This window comes from Monomorium pharaonis, chromosome 9, assembly GCF_013373865.1.
Source record: "Monomorium pharaonis isolate MP-MQ-018 chromosome 9, ASM1337386v2, whole genome shotgun sequence".
Classification (NCBI taxonomy): Eukaryota; Metazoa; Arthropoda; class Insecta; order Hymenoptera; family Formicidae; genus Monomorium; species Monomorium pharaonis.
In genome coordinates, this window is record NC_050475.1 from 14,474,083 (window position 1) to 14,496,800 (window position 22,718).

General features: G+C 30.3%; 2 protein-coding genes across 5 annotated transcripts; both read right to left on the bottom strand.

Annotated features, from left to right (window-relative positions):
* Positions 1–1,009: 1,009 nt before the first annotated feature.
* Positions 1,010–12,197, bottom strand: LOC105840076 (solute carrier family 35 member E1 homolog). 3 transcript variants are annotated; one of them, XM_028190383.2, is made up of 4 exons: positions 11,677–12,197; positions 11,314–11,574; positions 4,215–4,423; positions 1,010–4,136 (listed from the first exon to the last, which is right to left on the bottom strand). In XM_028190383.2, the coding sequence occupies exons 2-4, from the start codon at positions 11,543–11,545 to the stop codon at positions 3,624–3,626; spliced, it is 954 nt and encodes a 317-aa protein (XP_028046184.1). In that variant the 5' UTR covers positions 11,546–11,574; positions 11,677–12,197; the 3' UTR covers positions 1,010–3,623. The 3 variants fall into 3 exon arrangements, with proteins under 3 accessions (XP_028046184.1, XP_036147824.1, XP_012542281.1); XM_036291931.1 differs by having other exon boundaries at positions 11,314–11,532; positions 11,620–12,197; XM_012686827.3 differs by having other exon boundaries at positions 11,314–12,185.
* Positions 12,198–15,638: 3,441 nt separating this feature from the next.
* LOC118647248 lies at positions 15,639–21,649 on the bottom strand. 2 transcript variants are annotated; one of them, XM_036291748.1, is made up of 2 exons: positions 18,962–21,649; positions 15,639–16,716 (listed from the first exon to the last, which is right to left on the bottom strand). In XM_036291748.1, exons 1-2 carry the CDS (start codon positions 19,056–19,058, stop codon positions 16,190–16,192), a joined length of 624 nt encoding a protein of 207 aa, XP_036147641.1. In that variant the 5' UTR covers positions 19,059–21,649; the 3' UTR covers positions 15,639–16,189. The 2 variants fall into 2 exon arrangements, 1 of the variants encoding a protein (XP_036147641.1); XR_004964544.1 differs by having other exon boundaries at positions 16,346–16,716; positions 18,939–21,649.
* Positions 21,650–22,718: the final 1,069 nt, after the last annotated feature.

A 22,718-nucleotide genomic window follows, 5' to 3' on the forward strand; every position in this document is an offset into this window, starting at 1 on the left:
ACATTAATGACGGCATATTGACGTTATTTAATGACGTTTTATGACGTAATATTTTGGTCCTATTTCCTGCCGTCATTCCGTGACGTTATTATGACGTATTAATTCAAATATAAAAATTTGAATTTTATGCGTTTATTTTTTATTAATTTGTATGAACATAATCCAACATATAAACATATAAACAAACATAAAAAAACTATTGATTTCAATGACTATATATATTAATCACCATCAATCTCTATATTTAGAATTATCCCAGACAGCACACAATATTTATGATGAATATTTATAAATATTTATTTTTGAAACACATTATATAAATACTTTATACATATTTTATATATAGTACATACAGAAAAAAATCTTTATTCAACGTATTATTAAAATATAAACTAAATATTTTATACAATATTTATGGTAAATAAAAAATAAAGATTTGTACAAGTAATATTTTGTAAATATTTATAAATATTTCATAAATATATATTTATAATATTTATGATAAATCTTTATGATCTGTCAAATCTAAGACCACAAAAATATTTATAAAATATTTGAATAAATATTTATAAAATATTCAAATAAATATTTTATAAATATTGTGTGCTGTCTGGGATATAATTTAGCTTTATCAAAAGAACAGTACAAAAACACATTTTTATAAGTTATTTCATATGTTATTTCCCATATGTAAAAATCAGTAAAAAACTAGATTTATATTTATTTATAAATATTATTTAACTATACGTTTCATGTTTCTGACATCTATTGAACTGATCTATAACAAATATGTATTCATGAGCATCAAGTGTTCATGGATCATCGCGAAGTGCTAGGTTGCGTACGATCTTCAAAGTTAAGCAATGTCGATGGTGGTTCAGAGTTGGATGGGTGACCGCAGAAGTTAGACAATGCCAGGTGTGACTATGGTGTGGTGGAGATAACGGTGCTTGTTGAGAAACAACGTAAATTTATTTGTTTTTTACATTATAATTATGTTATTTCAATATTTTCACAATGCAAGTGCTGCATTTATAGAATATGTACCCAAAATATTTTCTAAAACGTCAAAGTAACGGCGACTTTTACTACCTGGGATAGCCATAAAAATGACGTTAAAATGTCATCTTTATTGTGACGTCAACAATCTGTGACATTGACCGTCATTTTAACGTCATTAAGACGTCAATAATAGTCAGGGAATCAAAATTTGACGTCAAAATGACTTGTGTTTGCTACCTGGGTTGTATTTCTTAGAAAATACGTTACAATCTCTGCTATATCGAATATATTCACGTTATCATAAAAAAATTATATACGTTCTTCCGTTTTTTAACATAAATAATACACGTAATTGTTATAAGTGATTATTATACCCATAAAAGTGTTCAATTCAAATTTTAATTTTATATTTCATATTTGATATGTATATATATAATTTTAGTTTACAAGATAAAAAAGAGCATTTATAGCAGGATATCATGTATATTTAAATGTTCCGATGTTTTTCAAAACAAGAGAACGTTTATTTTTTTCATTGTGCACATCGATGTATATATATTATTGCGCGCACACATATATGCATATACAGTGGAATCTCACAATAGCACACATACGGAACTTTATAAGTACACCATTATAAATAATTAAATTAGAGCGACACTAGTTGTGCGCATATTCGCAATTCGCGATTTGTATAATGTTCGTAAATAATGTAAAAGAAAAATTCGTCATACACGATTCGTCATTCATACCGATTTGGTAGCTAAGTGATTTTTCAATAACCTCAAACAAGCTTTTTGTTAAGCGAAAACGCGTACAGGTGTTTCATAAAATTATTTCTGAGAGTTGTTGATGCAATCAACTGTCTTGACATTCTAAATACATTTTTGTGGTAATTACTTACATTAGCGATTCCTCACAGATTTTGATGAGCTTTAAATATGTTGTCAAGATCATTATTCTGAATAACTTTTCCAACAATGTGGAAACAAACAATTGTAGCGACTTCTGCCCTACTTTTTTGCTTTTATAATTCCACGATGCTATGCCGTTTGTAAATAGTCATTGATAAATCGCTGCACTGATAAATAGTTAAATTTTTTGACATAATGGTCGAAATTTTTCCAATTTCTGTTAATAATAATGAAGGTTAATGTTATAAGTGACTATTTACAAACAATATAGCATCGTGGAATTATAAAGGCATAAAAAATGGAGTAAGAAGTCGTTTGTTTCTACATTGCTCTGTGGCACGGAGATAAAAAATCGGTGCTAAAGCACCGATATCATTGTATCGGATTTATAAAACTTTTTTTGTTAATAACTTTTTAACGAATCACGACCGACGGCTAAAACCCATCAAGGTCACTCAAGAAAATGACCTTGACAACATGTTATAGTCAAAGCCATCGAAGCTACCTGTATGTATCATATTTATTAAACTGTTAATAATTTTTTTGTATAACTCAAAAACTAAAGCCGAGCGGCGGTAACATGTATAGGAAAAAGTTGTTCAGAATAATGATCTTGACAACATATTTAAAGCTGATCAAAATTAGTGAGAAATTGCTAATGTTAATAATTAGCATTTTTATTTCATAGTACAGCATTTATGTTTTAATATTTTTATTATTTGTCTTTTGGTCGAATCGTTCCCATATATTTAAGAAACGAGTACCATATTTCAAGAAGCAGAAGAAAAATTTCAAAAGTCGCAAATCAAAACGAATAAATCCATTCGTGGTGCCACACTATTTGTGACAATTCGTGCTCCATCTAGTGAGTTCTCATTAAGATTAGATTAGATCAGTTCCTATAATGGAAAATGAGTAGACAAATAATCGTCCCTTTGCACTTCTAAAAGACAAAAAATATATAAATGTTTATAAAATCCAAAGGACAAAAATTACAAAACTAAAAAAATTTTTAACTGTTTCAAGAGTTTGAACTTCAAATTAGTACATTCTCAAAGATACCAAGAGAAGAAATCTAATCTTCAAGTATACAGATCATATCACTGAAAAATTAAATATATTAAAAAATTAGGAGTACATTAGGAGTGACTACATTTTTGTCTATCCAGTTTTTGGCACAACAAATATAAAAATTAAATAAACATCTATCTGCCGGAACTGACCAAAGTAACACGAATAATCAAAGAAACGATAAATTATGAATTACAAATAATATACTATGAATCGCGAATAGTATTGCAGGTTTACAAAAGCAAATGACAAATCTCTCCGAATGTTGAATAAATTAAGAATCACGAATCGCGAAATATAAATCGCATAGTTTGGCGCTAGTTTTACAAAGTTTAAAATCGTAAAAGTTATACTCAGCGGTGTTCTAACTTCAGTTTACGATTTTACTCGAGACCTGCACGAAATGGCACGTTGTAATGGCTAGAAGAATATCAATTATGGTACATAACTGCATTGTTATCTTTCACTTACGCTACTTGTGTGTGCTTATGGAAGGGATTTATGTTATTGCGGGATTCCACTGTGCATAATATTTAAAGCAATTGATTATATGAGCTTCTTTTTCAACCAATTATATCCGATCATAATACTTTATAAAAATCCATTCACACGTATGGAAAACATTATTAATTGAAACTAGACTGCAAATAATTGATGTCTGCTTGTAAAACCATTTAACATAAAATAATTGTTTGTATTACCGTTCTGAGTTGTGTTATAATGTTTCGGAAGAATTGTCTTCTTCTGTTTCTCTATTCTCTGATCATACTTAGCCTTATTGTAACATAATACCCCTAATATGGCCATTGTCATACCAAATATGTTAAGCCATGTAACTGGATTGCCAAGTACGAGTAATGTTATTCCTATCACAAATATGCGTTTGCTGGCGCTTGCCACTGCATATGTTAGAGGCGTGACAATGTGAAGCACAGAAAACGCAATAATGTTCTGAAACCAATTAAGTATTCCATCTAGAAATAATAATCCTAACACGTAATAGCTTATCTCTATGGACGGTTTCAACATCGGTTCATATATCAAACTGCGCAAATCATACACAATCCAAATTGGCAAGAACATGAATAAAGCTAGACGGCCAAGTATGTGTAGCAGCCGCAAGTGATGTATTCCTGTGTCATGTAACACCTGTAGGTCAAAAATTACAAGATTAAAAAAACAGAAATATAAATGAAAAATAGAGTTTTATCGTCCACATTACATTACCTTTTTCGAGTAAATATTTTGCAAAGAAAACGCCATAGTGGATGCTAAAGCACTTATCAAGCCGATCATGTTGAAACTAAGTTCTGTTAGTGTGGCTACAGCTACACCACCAACTATTGGTACAAGGCTCAGATACACCTTCCATGTTTGATGCTCCCGAAGTATTATTCTTGATAGAGCCACCGTGAAAAGAGGCATTGTAGCCTTCACTGGGACAGAGCCAAACTGTAGTTAATATATATCCAAATAGTCAAACTTGCCAACGCAAATAATAACCAAATCCTTGTTAGGAAATTTGTAAACAAAATGGCATCAAATTGGACCCAAATTGTGTTATACAAGATGTTGTCGACAAATTGTTAGCAGAAATATAACAAAATGTTCTTTACAAACCTTGTCAACAAAAAGTTGCCAAATATCGAGCAAAGCTTGATTATATTCTTCGCCAAATTGTCATAAAAAAACGAACAGTGTTTGCGTAACACGATTTGAGATCAAAAAGCAATTTGGTGTCAACTAAATTGCACAGACCTTGCTCGCTTTTTAACCAAAATTTGCTGTCAAATTATGTTGCAAACTTTGCCAATAAAATACAAGCTGATCTCGAACACAGATGCTATAGTATTTGATATAAAGTTTTTAGTTAATTTGTTGCCAACTTGATGATAATTTGATGACAAATTGTTTACTCTTTTCTTTATAATAATCTCCTATAATTATATAATAATCTCCTATAATTAAATAAATAGGTAAAAAAAAGAAGAGGAAGAGCAAAATTATATTAGCTTTGACTACTTAATTTGATTTAACAACAAAATATTATAATCGAATACCGCATATTATAAGTTCAAATTTCGTTAAACGTATTTTGAATAAAAAATTATTTTATACATATTAAAAAAATGCGTACTTAAAAAATTTTCGAAATTAATGGAAAAGGCACTTTTATTTTTGTTATTAAATGTTTATCTTCTAGGATAACTCCGATATTTGTGCCGTGCGAAAATATACGCCGCAGAAATCAGAAAAAATAGGAAAAAATGAAAGTAATTTGTTCGCAATCACTTTGTTATATGCCTTTATGTTATATCAGTATTAAAATTTCAGTTCTTTACTGTTAATATTAACAAAACTGTCATGAGTTAAATTGATTTTTCAGAGTAGTAAGTAACATGATTTATTATGATGTAAAATGATTACCATGAATGTAAATATAGAGGAATAATAAAGGACGGCGTATATTAAAATACAAGTGCTTAACTTTACTATTACCTGTGCTGCTACTGTTTGCTTTCTGTATTCAACAGTATATTTTACTGTTTTATTTTATTTAATTTGTTTCAAGACATCACGTAAAACAATACTGAATTGTAAATAAACTATGTAACATATTGTTCAAGATATTTTGCACAGATGTCACAAAGAAAGAGAAAAAAATACAAGATAATATATATATATATATCCCAGATAGCACAAAATATTTATAAAACATTTATAAAATATTTATAAAAAGGAAAAATATTTATGATAAATATTTTGTACATATTTTTATGTCCGAGTTTGTCTGGTATAAAAAAAATTATGATAAACATTTATGAAAATGTTTAAAATAAATATTTATACTATTATTATTAAAGAATATAAAAAATATTTCAAGTTCACATACCATAAATATTTTTCAGTGCATTTTAAAAATATATTCTATATATTGTTGATAATAATTTTTGTATCATTTCTAAATGGTTTACAAAAATAATTATATAATCTTTAAAAAATATTTTTTAAAAATGAATTTGTAAAATATTTATAAATATTTATGATAATATTTTGTGCTATCTGGGATATATATATATATATATATATATATATATATATATATATCCCATGTTAATAATATTATGGTTACCACCATCTCTTTCTTCTCCAATCTCCTTCATCATCTCCACTTTTACCTTCTCTACTACCACTTCTTTCTCCTCTCCTCTTCCATCTCCATCTCTTCTCCTCCTCCATATCATATGTGTACATTATATATATATATATATATATATATATATATATATATATATATATATATGGAGAAGGAGAAGGGATGGAGATAAAACCCACTAAACACCAAGTGACATGTAACGTGCCTGTTAGTTGTAATTTCCCACTCAACAATTTAATTGTAATATAACACGTGTGTTATATTACAATTATATTGAGTGGGAAATTACAACTAACAGGCACATTACATGTAACTTCGTGTTTGCTGGGAAGAGAAGAGAAAGAAGTGGTAGTAGAGAAGGTAAAAGTGGAGATGATGGAGGAGATTGGAGAAGAAAGAGATGGTGATAACCATAATAGAGATGAAGGAGGTGGAGAAGATAGAGGTATAAAAGGTGACAGAGGAGGAAATAAAGGAGGTGAAAGTGATAGAGATGGAGGTGAAGGTGGAGGAGAGTTGTGAAGAAGAGGTTAGTTTCATTATTTGTATGTTATTTATGCTAGGTTGACAATAATCATTCTATTAATTTTATTGATAGCGAATATTTTAATCAAATTGTAAAATATTTCAGTTTTATTATAATTTATCGAGGAGAAGGTGGTAATATGGCCAGTGCGGATAATATGGCTATTATCTCCGTTATTAGCTGACGAATTCTAGTAATTATTTATGATCATTTGTTTAGTAGCCTACTGTTATATAATGATACCATTATGACAAAACGCAACAGTCAACATTTTTTATGAGGCATTTTTACTTTTAAGAATTTCGAAAATGTTTAAGGTACATTTTAACATTTAATTACACATACTTCCTCATTCTTTTTAAACTTAACTGCATTATCATCCAAATGTATGTACACTTGAGTATTTTCTTGTTATTTAACTCTTTATTCGGCTGTATATATTTCAAGTCATACAAAATTAAACGATGATATAGGATGTTAATATAGCCATCTAAGTGTGCTAGTAATATGGTTACTTTCGACATCTTCATATCAACAAAATTCCTCGCTAAATCAATTAAAGTCTTAATTTAAGGGTGTTAATTTTTTTAAATTCTTTATATGAATAAGATTCTTTAGATTTAAGGTTATTTTTATTTAACTTCCATTAAATATAAATAAAAATCACCTGTTTCGATATAACAACTTATTTTATATAAATATATATGTTTCAAAATACTGTAACTTTTTTAAACAAAACCAATTTTTTTACATTTATTTTTGTAGTGGCCATATTACCCTCCCTATTTCTCTTCGGCCCATTATGCAGTATTGTTACATTTTTATAAATAATATATAATATAATAAATATTTTATAACTTTGAATTGAAAATTTAATGAGCAACACTTTGATGAATATAATCGTAAAATTTCAACTCAAAACATTGATTATTAACAAAGTTATTATAAATAAAATATAAATGGATGGCCATATTATCACCTTCTCTATATTTTACCTTAATATAGACACTTTTTAGACACATTTTTGCTGATTTATCTGAAAGTGAGACTGAGTCACTCAGTAATGTGAGTATTTTATAGTGATGTCATTGCTCAGTGATTTAAAGAAACATGCAAGTGATCGCGCTTATTTTAATGACAAAATTATCTCAACATATAACCTCATTTCTAAAGTGAGTATGCGAGACTCAGTAAAGCACATGGTCTTGAAATTGCTCGGATTGTAGGAAAACACTCAGTTGAATCTCACTTGTGAGAATGCAAATGGAACATGCATTTAACTGAGTTATGACGTCACAAGTGAAAATTATCTGAGTTTTGATGTAAATGGAAAGCAGCATTTATAAATTATAATTTCACTTTGTGTTTTATTTACATACATTATTTGTAAATTTTTTAACAAGATATATATTCTATGAATTGCTATATAACTCCACCCTTATAGGATATATGGCAAAAATGCAAGAGTTAAAAAATTTTTTTTCATAAAGTCTTCATTTCGATGGTTTTCAGAACCATAGTTTTTCTAATAAATAGCGGTTGGTTAGAGTATTCTTTTATATGACACTTCAACTAAAGAATTATTATCTTTCTAATGTGATATCCAAAATAAAATAATACAGGTCATAATATAGTTAAGAGGTTTATAAGATATAGTTGAACAGTACAGTACAAAAATTTTAGTTCCATTGTAGTAATAGAACAGATAGCAACAATATTAACTCGCAAAGACTTTTTATAAAATAAAATATGTGTTATTGTGTAATCTTTTTTGTACATATTATTTATATTCCAATAAAATATCTGTAGTATGAGCAGATTAGCAGCTACATACTTGTATCCGCATTAAACTTGTGTTTTTCCGGCAGATTCTGTGATATATATCTTAGTTTAATGACAAGTTCTACTGAATTTCTGCTGCCAATTTACATCAAACAACGTATAGTGTTGCTCTGTTTCTGTCAATGTTCAATTCTGCTAAATGTTGCATGTGAATAAATTTTATATTTCTAATAAAATGCTACTGTCATTATTTAATAATATGGTTATTTCATTAGTTAGATTATGATTTTAACGTCCATATGACAGTTATACTTGCTAAGATTGAGGCAATCATATAAATCACCTTTTGAGTACTATAATGTTTATATTTATGGATAAGTGAAAAATAAGAATATTATTCTGTTGAGACAACCTTAATTTTTTCCCCATCCATGTAATTGAAATAGTATAAATAAAAATATCAAAAGTTTAATAGCGTGTGTAGCGCGTTTTAATTTAGTATAGTTAGTAGTATGTAACATTTTAATATTTTTAACGTTGCATTTTTTAATTCAAAAAAGTTAATTTTTTGAGTTTTTGAAAAAGAAAAGTTAATAAATGTTATCCAAATATGCATTAAACATTTTTATTTTATGTAACAAGACACAAATATATTCGTATATGTACATAAATATATCATGCATATGAAATACCATTGTCTTTTACATATTTATTGAATATATGTATTTCAGATGTCATATTTACATTTATTTTATTAATTAGATTGCAAATAATAATCAGTATCATCATTTTTTAAATATTTTCAACTTTAATTAATTATTATTAGAATAATCAATCAGTAATTAAAGTCGAAAACTTCTTAACTTAATCAACAAAGTAAAAAAAAAGTAATACAATTAAGTAATCAAAATCAATTACTCAAATTCGATAATCAAACTCAATTAATCAAATTAGATTAAAAAATTAGACTTATATTTAAAAAAGTTTATCAATTTTGTATCAGCTTATCATCAAATTGGCATTTCTCAAATTGAACACTTTGTTGCCATCTTCACCTTCAGTCAAAAGAAGGTTTAATTTCACCACAATGTTCAACATTGCGAAATCTACAATTGTTTCACAAATAAAAACTTTGAAAAAAGTGCTCTCAAAAGCAAATACTATCTTCAATAACACGTAAAAATAAAAAGTCTTGAGATACAATATTTCTTTCAACTTCATCAATATGATAATATTTCTCATTTTACACTGATAATTAATTCACTAAATAATCAAGAAACATTTGAGCCTGATTGCCAAATAATAAAGTAATTAAAAAATTTTTTAATTTGAATATTAATTGAATAATTAATGTAATTTTATTTTGATTATTGATTAACCCTTTGCATACACATTGGGTGGTTACCACCCGTAAAAATTTACTCACTCAAAATTCAGTGCTTTGTATCTTTTAAGTACCATAATAAATGAAAAAAACTCAAAAACTGCAAAAAATGCAAAATTTATTTTTTTTAATTCCAAAATATAATAATTTTTTAAATATGAAATTTCTTAATTTTTAAAACCAAAAATATGTAAATACTTTTTATAAACATAAAAGTTAATCCATGATTTTTTTCAGAATTTTAGCACAAATTTTAAAAGATACAGTTATTTAAAAATTACTTAGATGGCAACTACCCAGTGTGTATGCGAAAGGTTAATGAAGCAATCAAAATTTTTTCGATTTTAATTAGTGATTATTTAAGTAATTAAAAAATTTTAACTTAGATTATTGATTAAACAAATAATTAAAAAAACTTTTAAATTTAATTATTTTACTTTAGTAATAACAAATTTTCGATTTTGATTACTAATTATTAAAATCATAAAAAAATTGTTATATTGATTACTGATTAATTGGAAAATATTTTGTTTTGATAAATAATTAAATAATCAAATAATACTAATTTATGTTGAATTTTACTAATTTATTTTGCTATTCCAAAACTCTCAAAAATGTTTAAATATATATTTTACAACTTTTATGAAATATAGGTCACTTTTCAGTTAAAATATTTCTGCAATACTTGTGTAAAATTTTGGTGCAGTACGGATGGGCATTAATTTGTTTTGTGCCTATGCGCTCAAATATTTTAAACCACCCTTTTATAAAATGTGATATCTATCACCTAGGTAAAATTCTTTTTAAGAGATATTGAATCACTACAAATTATTAAAATCATTATTACTATTATTACTTACATGTTTCAATATTTTAATTTAACAGCATTCGCCACATTTTACCAAATTTGTGGTGAAAAGAATTTACTTTTTTAATTCTTGTTTTAAGAAATCCTTTATTTCAATTTCTACTTTTTGAATATATACAATTTTTGAGTGTTTTCTAATTTCTTAAATATTTTAAAAATACTGAATTAATAAAAATGTTTTCAAAAATTTTGATCCATTCATCTCATATTTCAATATAGCACTGCTTATAAGTTATTTTCAATATTTAGTAGCATATTTATTTGGATATGGACTTTGGAATTGTTGCCTTAAGGCATCAAAACACTACAGCATTTTTTATTAAAAAGTTTAATTGATATTAAAAATATCATTCAATTATTTATTAAGTGAGAAAGAGGATTAAATTGTTTAAAGATCACAAGCCCTTAGGCCCAAATTTTATAAATGTAGTTCTGTTTTCCTGATCTGCATGCTCATGAGAAATCGCCCACTTTTTCCGAGACACTCTATATATACATGATGTGATATAATATGAGGCATGCATGTACATGCATACATACGTATGTACATGCAACTACATGTACTTGACAAATCACTAGACTGCCAAACCATGTATTGTGTATGCATACCAGTGTGAGCATAAGAGACGGGCACTTTCCAAATACTGACGTGGCTGAATATGTTCGCTAGAAACTTGCCCAGGGCCAGCGGTACAATGAGCCGCAGATAATAACGCCACGTTATATTGGATGAGTATTTTCTTACACCCCACAGATTGAAGAATGGGCCAGAGTATACGGTAATCGAGGTCAGCTGCACCATGGTCACCGTGAGCGGATATGGAAACTCTGATAGCAACATTTTACCGACGACATTACTGCTACTGGACACTGCGTACCACAATAGACACAGAAATAATACTGTTATAACCTCACGGTTGTTTCGTCTATCATCCATGATGTTCCGCGCGAGAGCGCGATATCAAAACTCACACCCAGTTCCCTAATATTCGTTACTTTTCGTACATATATGCGGTAAGTACACGTGACACATGCCGGATTTACCCCACGTCCGTGGCAGTCCTGACAGCGTTCGAATAACGAGCAAAAAGGATGGAAACAGTGATGAGAGATGAGATGCGGGCCGGATTTTTCGCTCATGCGCATCAAGAATAGCAATAAAGCAGTGATGTATAAGGGTGACGTCCCATGGCGCGTATTACGATACGCGCGTATCGGGCGTATTAAATTTCGACCAATGACAGACGATCCACCGTTTTTGATACGTTGACGATCCGCGGAAATTCATAATCGAGCGGATCGCACACATACATATGCACAGTCGTATATTGTTACATGGCGTGTGTGCACTGGACGGTGTATATATTTACTTCTTTTTACTATAACCTCTTCAGATTCATAAGTACTACGCGTGCTACTTCTTGTCACTTCTTAGGTCTATTCGCGTCACATGCCCCAACATGCTCCTATTCACCCCAACGCACTCCAATACGTTGATTCCGATGACGCCAACCTATTAGAATGCGTTGGAGTGAGTAGGAGCATGTCGGGGCATGGCGACGCGAACAAACCACTTATGTACTTCTTATAGGTACGAAAAAATTAGAAATGGCCACGCATGCTTGTGTGTGTGTGTGTTCGATACGCCGAAATGTGGCTCTTATGTCCCATGGAGCGGATTACGCGGAATCAGCGGATCACTATTCACGGGAGTGTTCTAATAGAACCTTTTCAAAAATTCCGTTGAAACAGTCCCATGATTGGTGATCCGCTCGTTCCGCTTCCGAGTAATCCGCTTCATGGGGAAAAGAGACATATTTCGGCGTACTGTAAGCAGCGGAATATCTGTGATTGGTTGCAGAGTTCGATACGCCCGATACGCGCGTATCGCAATATGCGCCATGGGACGTCACCCTAAGGTGACTAGATTATGGATGCAGAAATCTTGGTACAAAAGTTTTAGCGGGATTGTAACAGGAAGAAATTAGAAATGTACAGATATATTTATTTAGATATATATAGATATATAAATCCCAGATAGCACAAAATATTATCATAAATATTTATAAATATTTTACAAATTTATTTTCAAAAAATATTTTTTAAAGATTATATAATTATTTTCATAAACCATTTAGAAATGATACAAAAATTATTATCAACAATATATAGAATATATTTTTAAAATGTACTGAAAAATATTTATGGTATATGAACTTGAAATATTTTTTATATTCTTTGATAATAATGGTATAAATATATTTATTTTAAATATTTTCATAAACATTTATCATAATTTCTTTTATACCTGACAAACTCGGACATAAAAATATGTACAAAATATTTATCATAAATATTTTTCCTTCTTATAAATATTTTATAAATATTTTGTGCTATCTGGGTTATATCTGTACATATATGTTTCTTCCTAGGTAGCAAAGACAAGTCATTTTGACGTCAAATTTTGGTCATATTGATACAAATGACGTCCTATGACCAAAATGTAACCATGACCCCACACAGCACACTTTATCCTGAGGATATCCCAAATTATCCCAGACAGACGAAGGCGATCCCACGGATATCTCAATGAGTAGCTCCCGGGATATCCTACAAGAATATCTTAAAATATCGTAAAATATCTTAAGATATCATATGATATCTTATTAATATATTTCGATATCCCCCAAAAATATCTTAAAATATTATAAGATATTGTAAGATATTCATTAATATCTTACGATATCCTATTACATCCAAATAATATCCCATCATATCTTTTTTATCCCTACAATTAATGGAGCATAAATCAAGTGTAAAGAGAAAGTTAATTATAATGTAACAAAAGAGTGATAGAAGCGTAAATTAAATCTTTAAGAAACGTAGATTAAAACGTCAGAACATAAAGAAAATACACTTATGGAAACAATGTGGCATATTAATAATATGCTACATATACTAAAAAATTATAAAAAATGACATTAAAAAAATTTTTTTATTTTATACAAACAGCAAAAACAGATTTTTTAATAAGTTAGTCTACATACTATTTTGCGCGCATATATAAAAATAGTAAAAAAAGTAAAAAAAATGGTAAAACTTCATATTTATTTATAAAAATATAAGTTATATATTTATAAAAATATAAGTATAACTACACATGTTTTATCCTTCTGACAACATCTATTGTAATGATCTATAACAAATATGAATCCATAAACAAGAAGTGTTTATGGATCACCACGAAGCGTTAGAATGCGTACGGTCTTCAAAGTCAAGCGACATCGGCGAGGGTTGACACTTGGATGGGTGACCGTTTTTTCAGGTATAGAGATATTAAACTATTAAACATGCTTTAACAGGTACGACTGTGGCTCGGCTGAAACATGTTATATTATAGTCTTCTTTCTCTTACAAAATTGCCGTAAAAATAATTAGAATTTTTTGTTCAAGTTTTTTTCAATTCTTAGAAACTCTCAAAAATACTTAGAAATATTCAAAAATTTTTTAAATTAATCAAAATTTTTTATTTTTAAAGTTTTTCCGAAAAACGTTTCAATTATAAAAAATCGAAACATTTATCAGAAATCCTGAAAAAAATTTTTTTAATTCTGACAAATTTTTTCACTAGGGTATATTACGATATCTCAGGAAATCCCTTGGACATCCTCTGGATATCGTTTGAGATATCTACAGGATGTCAAATCAGTGGACATTTGTGCATCCCTTGGATATCCCTCGGATATCGCAGACGGTCCACGGATATCCAACGATATTGCGATATCCTAAAATGACATCCTAGGGACATCCCTAGGATAAAGTGTGCTGTGTGGGACATTATTGACGTTATTTAATGACGTTTTATGATGTAATATTTTGGTCCTATTTCTCGCCGTCATTCAGTGACGTTATTATGACGTATTAATTCGATCCTGCTTCTCGATTAGCAAATATAATAATTTGAATTTTATGCGTTTATTTTTTATTAATTTGTATGAACATAATCCAACATATAAACAAACATAAAAAAACTATTGATTCCAAAGACTATATAATATGTATATTAATCACCATCAATCTCTATATTTAGAATTATCCCAGACAGCACACAATATTTATAAATATTTATAAATGTTTTTTAATATTTATTTTTTTTAAATATATAAATATTTTATACATATTTTATATATAGTACATGAAGAAAAAAATCTTTATTCAACATATATTATTAAAATATAGACTAAATATTTTATACAATATTTATGGTAAATAAAAAATAAAGATTTGTACAAGTAATATTTTGTAAATCTTTATAAATATTTCATAAGTATTTTTATAATATTTATAATAAATCTTTATGATCTGTCAAATCTAAGCCACAAAAATATTTATAAAATATTTGGATAAATATTTATAAAATATTCAAATAAATATTATAAATATTTTGTAAATATTTTATAAATATTGTGTCCTGCCTGGGATATAATTTAATTTTATCAAAAGAACAAAACAAAAACACATTTTTATAAGTTATTCCACATCCCACCAAACACCAAGTTACATGTAACGTACCTGTTAGTTGTAATTTCCCACTCAACAATGTAATTGTAACATAACACGTGTTATATTGCAATTATATTATTGAGTGGGAAATTACAACTAACAAGCACGTTACATATGTAACTTTGTGTTTGCTGGGATGTTATTTCGCATATGTAAAAATCAGTAAAAAAACTGTAAATTTATATTTATTTATAAATATTATTTAACTATTACATTTCATGTTTCTGACATCTATTGAACTATAACAAAAATGTATTCATGAGCATCAAGTGTTCATGCCCAGGTAGCAAGCTCACGTCATTTTGACGTCCCAAAATGGCCACTTACTGACTATTCTTGACGTCACGAAACGCCTTTATGACGTTAAAATGACGGTCGAATATCACAAATTCCTGACGTCATGAAATGTATTGTATTTTGACGTCATGAAATATACCGTATTTTGACGTCATGGAATGACGTAATCTTTTTCTTAATAAGGCGATTTAAGTGGTGTTTTATAGGCAGCCATACGGTAGCTACGCATTACAACTCAGCTAAGATGGCCGAAATATATCAGCAAAATTTCATCGCCTGCCTCTCCAAACCAGGCGCAGAAATGGTGGTGATGATTTCAAGTAGCTTTTTTTTGGAGTTTCGTTCTCTAATTCTTCAGGAGAACGGGCGTGCTCAGCCTCACACGAGGAATTACGGCTAATTGACGCCCTTTGGTGAAATAAATATATTATTGTTCTGCTGCTTTCTTTTATATGATTCGGCCCACTTTCTGTAGAAAATTCACTATAACCTCCAGTTTTGATCAGTCTTCTCTCCTAACTAATTCTGTTATGCTTGTGCTGCCCTCCATATTCCCCTGCTTGACAGTATATTTCCCATCTTCTCTCTCTCTTCATCATATCGATGGCATTGCCACACCACGTGGTCAATACTTTCCACCTCTATTCCGCATATACATCTTTCGCTGTCTATGTATGCTATCTTTTCTCGCCAATGATTCTCCCACGTTATAGTGATTTGCTCTTATCCTGTTTATGAATGTGATAAAATATCTTGATTCGTTGAGTTCCTGAAACCACGGTTTTTTCTTTTTTTTGTTGTAGAAGTTTTCGAAATAATGTTTTCCTTTGAAGTTCGATTCATCTTTAATTCTATCATTAGTTTCTTTCCTCTTTATTTCCTCTATCCAAAATTCCTCTTTATGTATGTTTCTCAAATCCCCGATTGGTATTTGAATTGTTTCTTCGTAGTCGTATCTTGTAGCCTCCTTTGCTAATCGATCAGCCAGTCTATTTCCTGTTATTCCTCTATGCCCAGGGATCCAAATATATATGATTCTTTTTTTAAAATGTCTGGTTGTCTTCCAATGATTTTCCCTCCACTCTAATAAATATTTATTTTGATACATGTTCATCTTATTGTTTTTCATCGCTTGTAATGCCGATTTGCTGTCTGTGAATATAATAACATTTTTATATTTATCTATTCTATTTTTTTCTGTGATCATTTTAATAGTCATTGTTATTGCTACCACTTCCGCTGTGAATATTAAACATTTCTTTGGTATGCTATAGAAGTATCCCAGATAGCCAAGCGAGATTAAGCATATCGGGCAAATTAATGCACTGTGTGTATGTTTTGAACTTGCCCACAATTTGCTGTCATTGTAATTTAACGTGGAACAAAGTTAACATCAGGAGAGCAAATAACCTTCATGAGTTTATAAAACTATAAGGGCATGCATTGAGAAATAATAAACTTGTCACATTGTCAGCAATTGTGCATGCATGTTGACAACTTACCGTCAGTTTGTTGAATTCTAATGTAAAATTTTATATGATGTCAGAACAACAGACAGTTTGAGGAAACACCTTGGCTTTAGTTTGATAAAATTAATAGGGAATAAGTGACAGCAAAATGACAACACGTTGCCTTTATTTGGCTATCTGGGATCCTCCTATTTTATTATCCATCACGATTCCTATTCCTACGCTTTTTTCCTCCTTTTTCTTAGATCCGTCCGTATACATGTTGAGAATTGGTCCCTCCAGTTCGTGTTTTTCTTTAATTTGTCTAATCATTTTCAGATCCTCTTCGTTATATCCTTCTATTTCTCCTTGTTCTTCCTCTTTATTTTGTTTTTTCCTTTTTCTTTTTATCTCTTCTCCTATCTCGTAATCTATCTGTACCTTTTCTGTCAAATCCCAGTATTCCATATTCCATAGTTCGTAATTGTCTTCTGGCTTTTTAAAATCTTTTCTTCTATTTATTACATTTTCCCACGCTCTTACAATTATACTCTTATCTGCTATCGCCCAGATAGTCAAATAAAGGCAACGTGTTGTTATTTTGCTGTCACTTATTCCCTATTAATTTTATCAAATTAAAGCCAAGGTGTTTCCTCAAACTGTCTGTTGTTCTGGCATCATATAAAATTCTACATTAGAATTCAACAAACTGATGGCAAGTTGTCAACATGCATGCAAAATTGCTGTCAATGTAACAAGTTTATTATTCCTCAATGCATGCACTTATAATTTTATAAATTCATGAAGGTTATTTGCTCTCCTGATGTTAACTTCATTCCACGTTAAATTACAATGACAGCAAATTGTGGGCAAGTTCACAGCATAAATGCAGTGCATTAATTTGCCCGATATACTTAATCTCGCTTGGTTATCTGGGCGGATTAGTAAAATTTCTGTACATTTCGCTTATTTTTAATTTATGTAAACTATCTCTTATACATTTTTTCCCATATTTATATATCTTTGTACAAAAGTTTTTTCCTAACATTAATGCTCTATCTCTCATAAGTGTAACTTTAGATTCTGCTATTACTACGTTATTTGGTGTTGAGTTCCTATATCCTAACGCTGTTTTTAGCTCCGCGTATTGTCCCCTTTCTATTTTTAATTGTTGATTTTCGAGTTTGGCATGTATATAAAACTAGCATAGTCCGCAACTGATCTAACTAAACTTTTGTATAACATTAACGCTGTATTTACTTCTACTCCTCTTGATACTTCTACTCCTCTACTCCTATTATATTACTCAAGTGCTTCAGTATTTGGTTTGATTGTTCCATTTTCCCTCTTACTTTTTTTATATGTTTGTTAAATGATAATTTATTATCAAAAATTACTCCTAAGAATTTTGCTTCTTTTTTGTTGTATATTTTTTTACCTTTTATTTTAATATAATATTTCCTATCCCAATCTCCTTGTTTATTAAATTCTACTATCGCAGTTTTGTTTGGTTCTATTTCTAGTGCTACTTTTTCTAAATTCTTTCTTACTCTATCTACAGCTGTTTCTAATCTAATTCTATTATTTTCTTTTGTATCTTCTGTTACATATAGCGCTATATCGTCCGCAAATTGTAATATTTGAATTCCTTCTAATTTTTCGGCAATTTTATTCGTATAAATCGCATATAACACCGGGCTCAACACCGCACGTTGTGGTAAACCTTATTTACCTTTCTTACTACCAATTCCCTACTATTTATTATAAATTCTGTTTTTCTTGTCTTTAACCATATTGCTATAAAATTCAACATTTTTTTTACATCCTTTATTTTCTAATTTTTCTAATCTAAAAGATTTTTCTAATTTTTCTAAAAGATCTTTGGCCATTTATGTTTGCACTTTGTAAATCTATTGTTATCTTTACCAGATTTTCTGTACACGATCTACCTCTTCTAAGTCCGTTTTGAGTTTCATGTAACTTCCTTTCTTTTTCCACCCACCACGTCAATCTTTCATTTATCAATCTTTCCATCATTTTTCCCATACATGATGATAGTACAATGGGTCTTACTGCTTCCTTTCCTACTTTATCAATGAACAGTATTTGATATTCTCTCCACTCCTCCGGGATTATTCCTGTATGCCATATTTCATTGTATGGATCTTTAGTAAAATCTTTTTTGCATTTTCAACCTTTCTATCATTTTATAATATATTCCATCCTTTCCTGGGGCTGAGTCTTTTCTTATATTTTTAACAGCTCTTTGTAATTCGTGATGAAATCTTTTTCCAGTTGTTCTATACTTATTCTTGTTCTTTGTTCTTTTCTTTGTCCTTGTTGTACCTTGATTTCATATTTTTTAGTAACCTAATCTAGTGATAGTTCCTCTATTGTTTTATAGATCTCTTCTATTCTATCTTTTGTTTGCCATTTATTCCACTCTCTTCTTTTTTTGGCATTTCTCAGGATTTTTAGTTTGTTCCACACATATGTCAATCCTGTAAATCTATTTATGCTAGATGAAAATCTTGTGAATTCTTCCTTTTTTTTCCTATTAATCACTTTTGTAGCTATTACTTTGCATCTTTTATACTCAATTTTATCCTCCATGTTTCTCGTATGACTCCATCTATTTTTCTTTTTCTTTCTGCGCATACTTTTTCGCATTCTTCATCCCACCAGCTTACCTGTTGGGTCAGTCTCTTTCTATTTTGTGTTTTGTTAACGTTTTCTTCTTCTTCTCTCTTTTCTTGTTGTTTCTTTGTTTTCCTCTTTCTTCCTTCCGTTACCTTATGTATATTCTCCTTCATTGATTCTTGAAGTTTATTATACCATTCTATTATCTCTTCTTCCGTTTCCATATGGATTTCTATTCGTTCTCTTTTTTCCCACTCTTTTTCCATCTGTGAAGTGTAAACTTTCCAGTCTGTTTTTTTTTTTTAGTTAATCTGTTTTTTTCTTGTATGGATAAACTTCTGTATTTATACATATTTTAATCGGGTAGTGATCCGATTCCTATGTATCTTGATATTGTTCGTAACTCATTAAGTCTAGTATTTTTCCCTTTACGAATATTAAATCAATGTTAGATCTTGCATCTGTCCCATTTTCACTTTCAAATGATAATGTATCTGTGTTTAAACATAAGTAACCATGTTGTACATTGTTGTCCATAATCTTTCTCCGTTCTGTCTATATTGTTACAGTTCTATAGATTGTGATGTGAATTGAAGTCTCCCGTGATTATAGTATCCAGTTCTTCATCTTCGAATCCCATTAATTCATTCCATACATTGGTTGGTTCTACTCCCATTGGTTTCCTATATACTCCTATTAAGTTAAATTGTCTTATTGTATTTTGTACTCTAATTCCAATGAATTCTAGGTTCTCCGAGTTTGTATACCATTCTTTTAATTCTACAATTCTACAATTACTTTAAATTCTATCTCATTTTTTATAAAAATTGCTATTCCTCCGTTACTGTTTTGATTTTGTGTTTTATATGTTTTATAACCTGATATTATTACTTCTTTTTTATAGTTAACTTTAGTCTCTGTAGCTATCAATATATCGAATTCTTTTATGTTGTTTGTGAGTTCTGCTTGTTTATTCCTTAAACCTCTTGCGTTCCATACGCATCTATTCATTATGGTGATAGTTGCAATATCAAATTTTATTACAAAGGTATTGATTATAAGTTGAGATGGGTCTGTTTCTTTTAGTTTGTCTTCTTTTTTTTTAAGGATTTAGACCTAGTTTGTTTGTTATTTATTTCTTATTTATTGTTCCTCTTCTCTAACTTTGTCTCTGTCAATCCAGTATCGTTCTTTTACTTCTTTCATCTTGCCATATGCTTTATTTCTGTTTCTCATTAACATTTCTCTCTTCCATTTCTTTTTACTTTCCTCTACTTCTCGTCGTTCTCTTACTTTCAATTCTTCCCGTTCTTTTGTAATCGATCTTTTCCCTCATTTTTTTCTAAATTCTCTATTTCTTTCATTTTTTTTTAAACTCTTAATGTAACTATTTCTCTTCATTTTTTATCGGTCCAAACACTTTCAACATTTGGCATATCCATTTCTCTTCTTCTTCTTCTTGTTCTAATTTATTTACTCTTGCCAATCCGTAATTTTGTCTTCTTATTTCCGCACTCCTATCATTTCTTGTAGTATAATATTCCTTTGGTCTTTGGTTTCTCTTTTCCTCCTGATTATTCTCTTTATCTACTTCTTGGTTTCTTCTGTTTAATGGCGTATAGTTAATTTTGTATTTGAGATTTACTCTCTCATTTTCTTTCTCTCTTTCTCTTGTTTTTACTGGATAAATATTTTCCGCGTATTGCTTTTGAATATAATCTATATCTATTCTATTCGGGTTGGTCTCCGTTCTACTTTTTTTTTTTAGTAACGCTGGCCATTCTTTCGGTTTTATGTATCTGTCGTATTTTTGATCTCTTCCGAGCCGTTTATTATTCTTTTCGCCTCATGATAAGATACATTGTTATAAGCCATTAGGGAGCGTCCCAGATGCGCACAGTAATAAACGGACACAGCAAGCTGAGTGAAACGGACGCAGTAACAAACGGACACAGACTAAACGGACACAATAATAAACGGACACAGTAACAAACGGACACAAACCAAATGCGCACAGAGCGAAACGGACACAGTGCGAAACAAACACAGTAACAAACGGACATAGACCAAATGCGCACAGAGCGAAACGGACACAGTGCGAAACGGACACAGACCAAATGCGCACGGACCAAATGCGCACACTGCACATGCGCACACTGCACGTGCGCACGGACCAAATGCAATCCATGTACATTGCAAGCAGAGTAAAGTCCACATAGGTTAGCGACTTGGACGGGGTGGGTGCGGGAGGGGGGCCGAAGGCCCCCCTTGCACCCCCCCGTGTGTGTGTGTGTGTGTGCGTGCAAAGCATTCACTGCATCACATGGGTTTGCGACTTTCCGTGTATGCATTTGGTTTGTGCGCATGTGCAGTGTGCGCATTTGGTCTGTGTCCGTTTCGCACTGTGTCCGTTTCGCTCTGTGCGCATTTGGTCTGTGTCCGTTTCGCACTGTGTCCGTTTCGCTCTGTGCGCATTTGGTCTGTGTCCGTTTCGCACTGTGTCCGTTTGTTACTGTGTCCGTTTCGCACTGTGTCCGTTTATTACTGTGTCCGTTTGGTCTGTGTCCGTTTGTTACTGTGTCCGTTTCACTCAGCTTGCTGTGTCCGTTTATTACTGTGCGCATCTGGGACTCACTCAGCCATTATTACTTTCATGCTTGTATTAATTTCATATGCTGGATATTTTCTATTGTTCGGTCGATGTTCTCCGTTACAATTCGCACACGTTTGGATTTCTTTACACTTTTCGTGTTCCCGTCATCCACATCTAATGCATTTCGTTGATAATTTACATATCCTCTTGGTGTGTCCGAAACCCCAGCAATTGAAACATTATACTACCTGTTCCACGTATGGTCTAACTTTCAGTCCACAACTTGGTTCTTCGAATATCTTAATTCTGAATACTGGTTTTTCTCCTTTCGTTGTGATTATTAGGTTGTTCGTTTCCGTTATCTTCATTTTATTGTTCGTCCTGCCCCATGATCTTTTCTGTATTCTTGTAATTTTCAATATTTGCTCTTTCTCTTCCTGTGCAATATTTTCCCACAATGGAATATCATATTG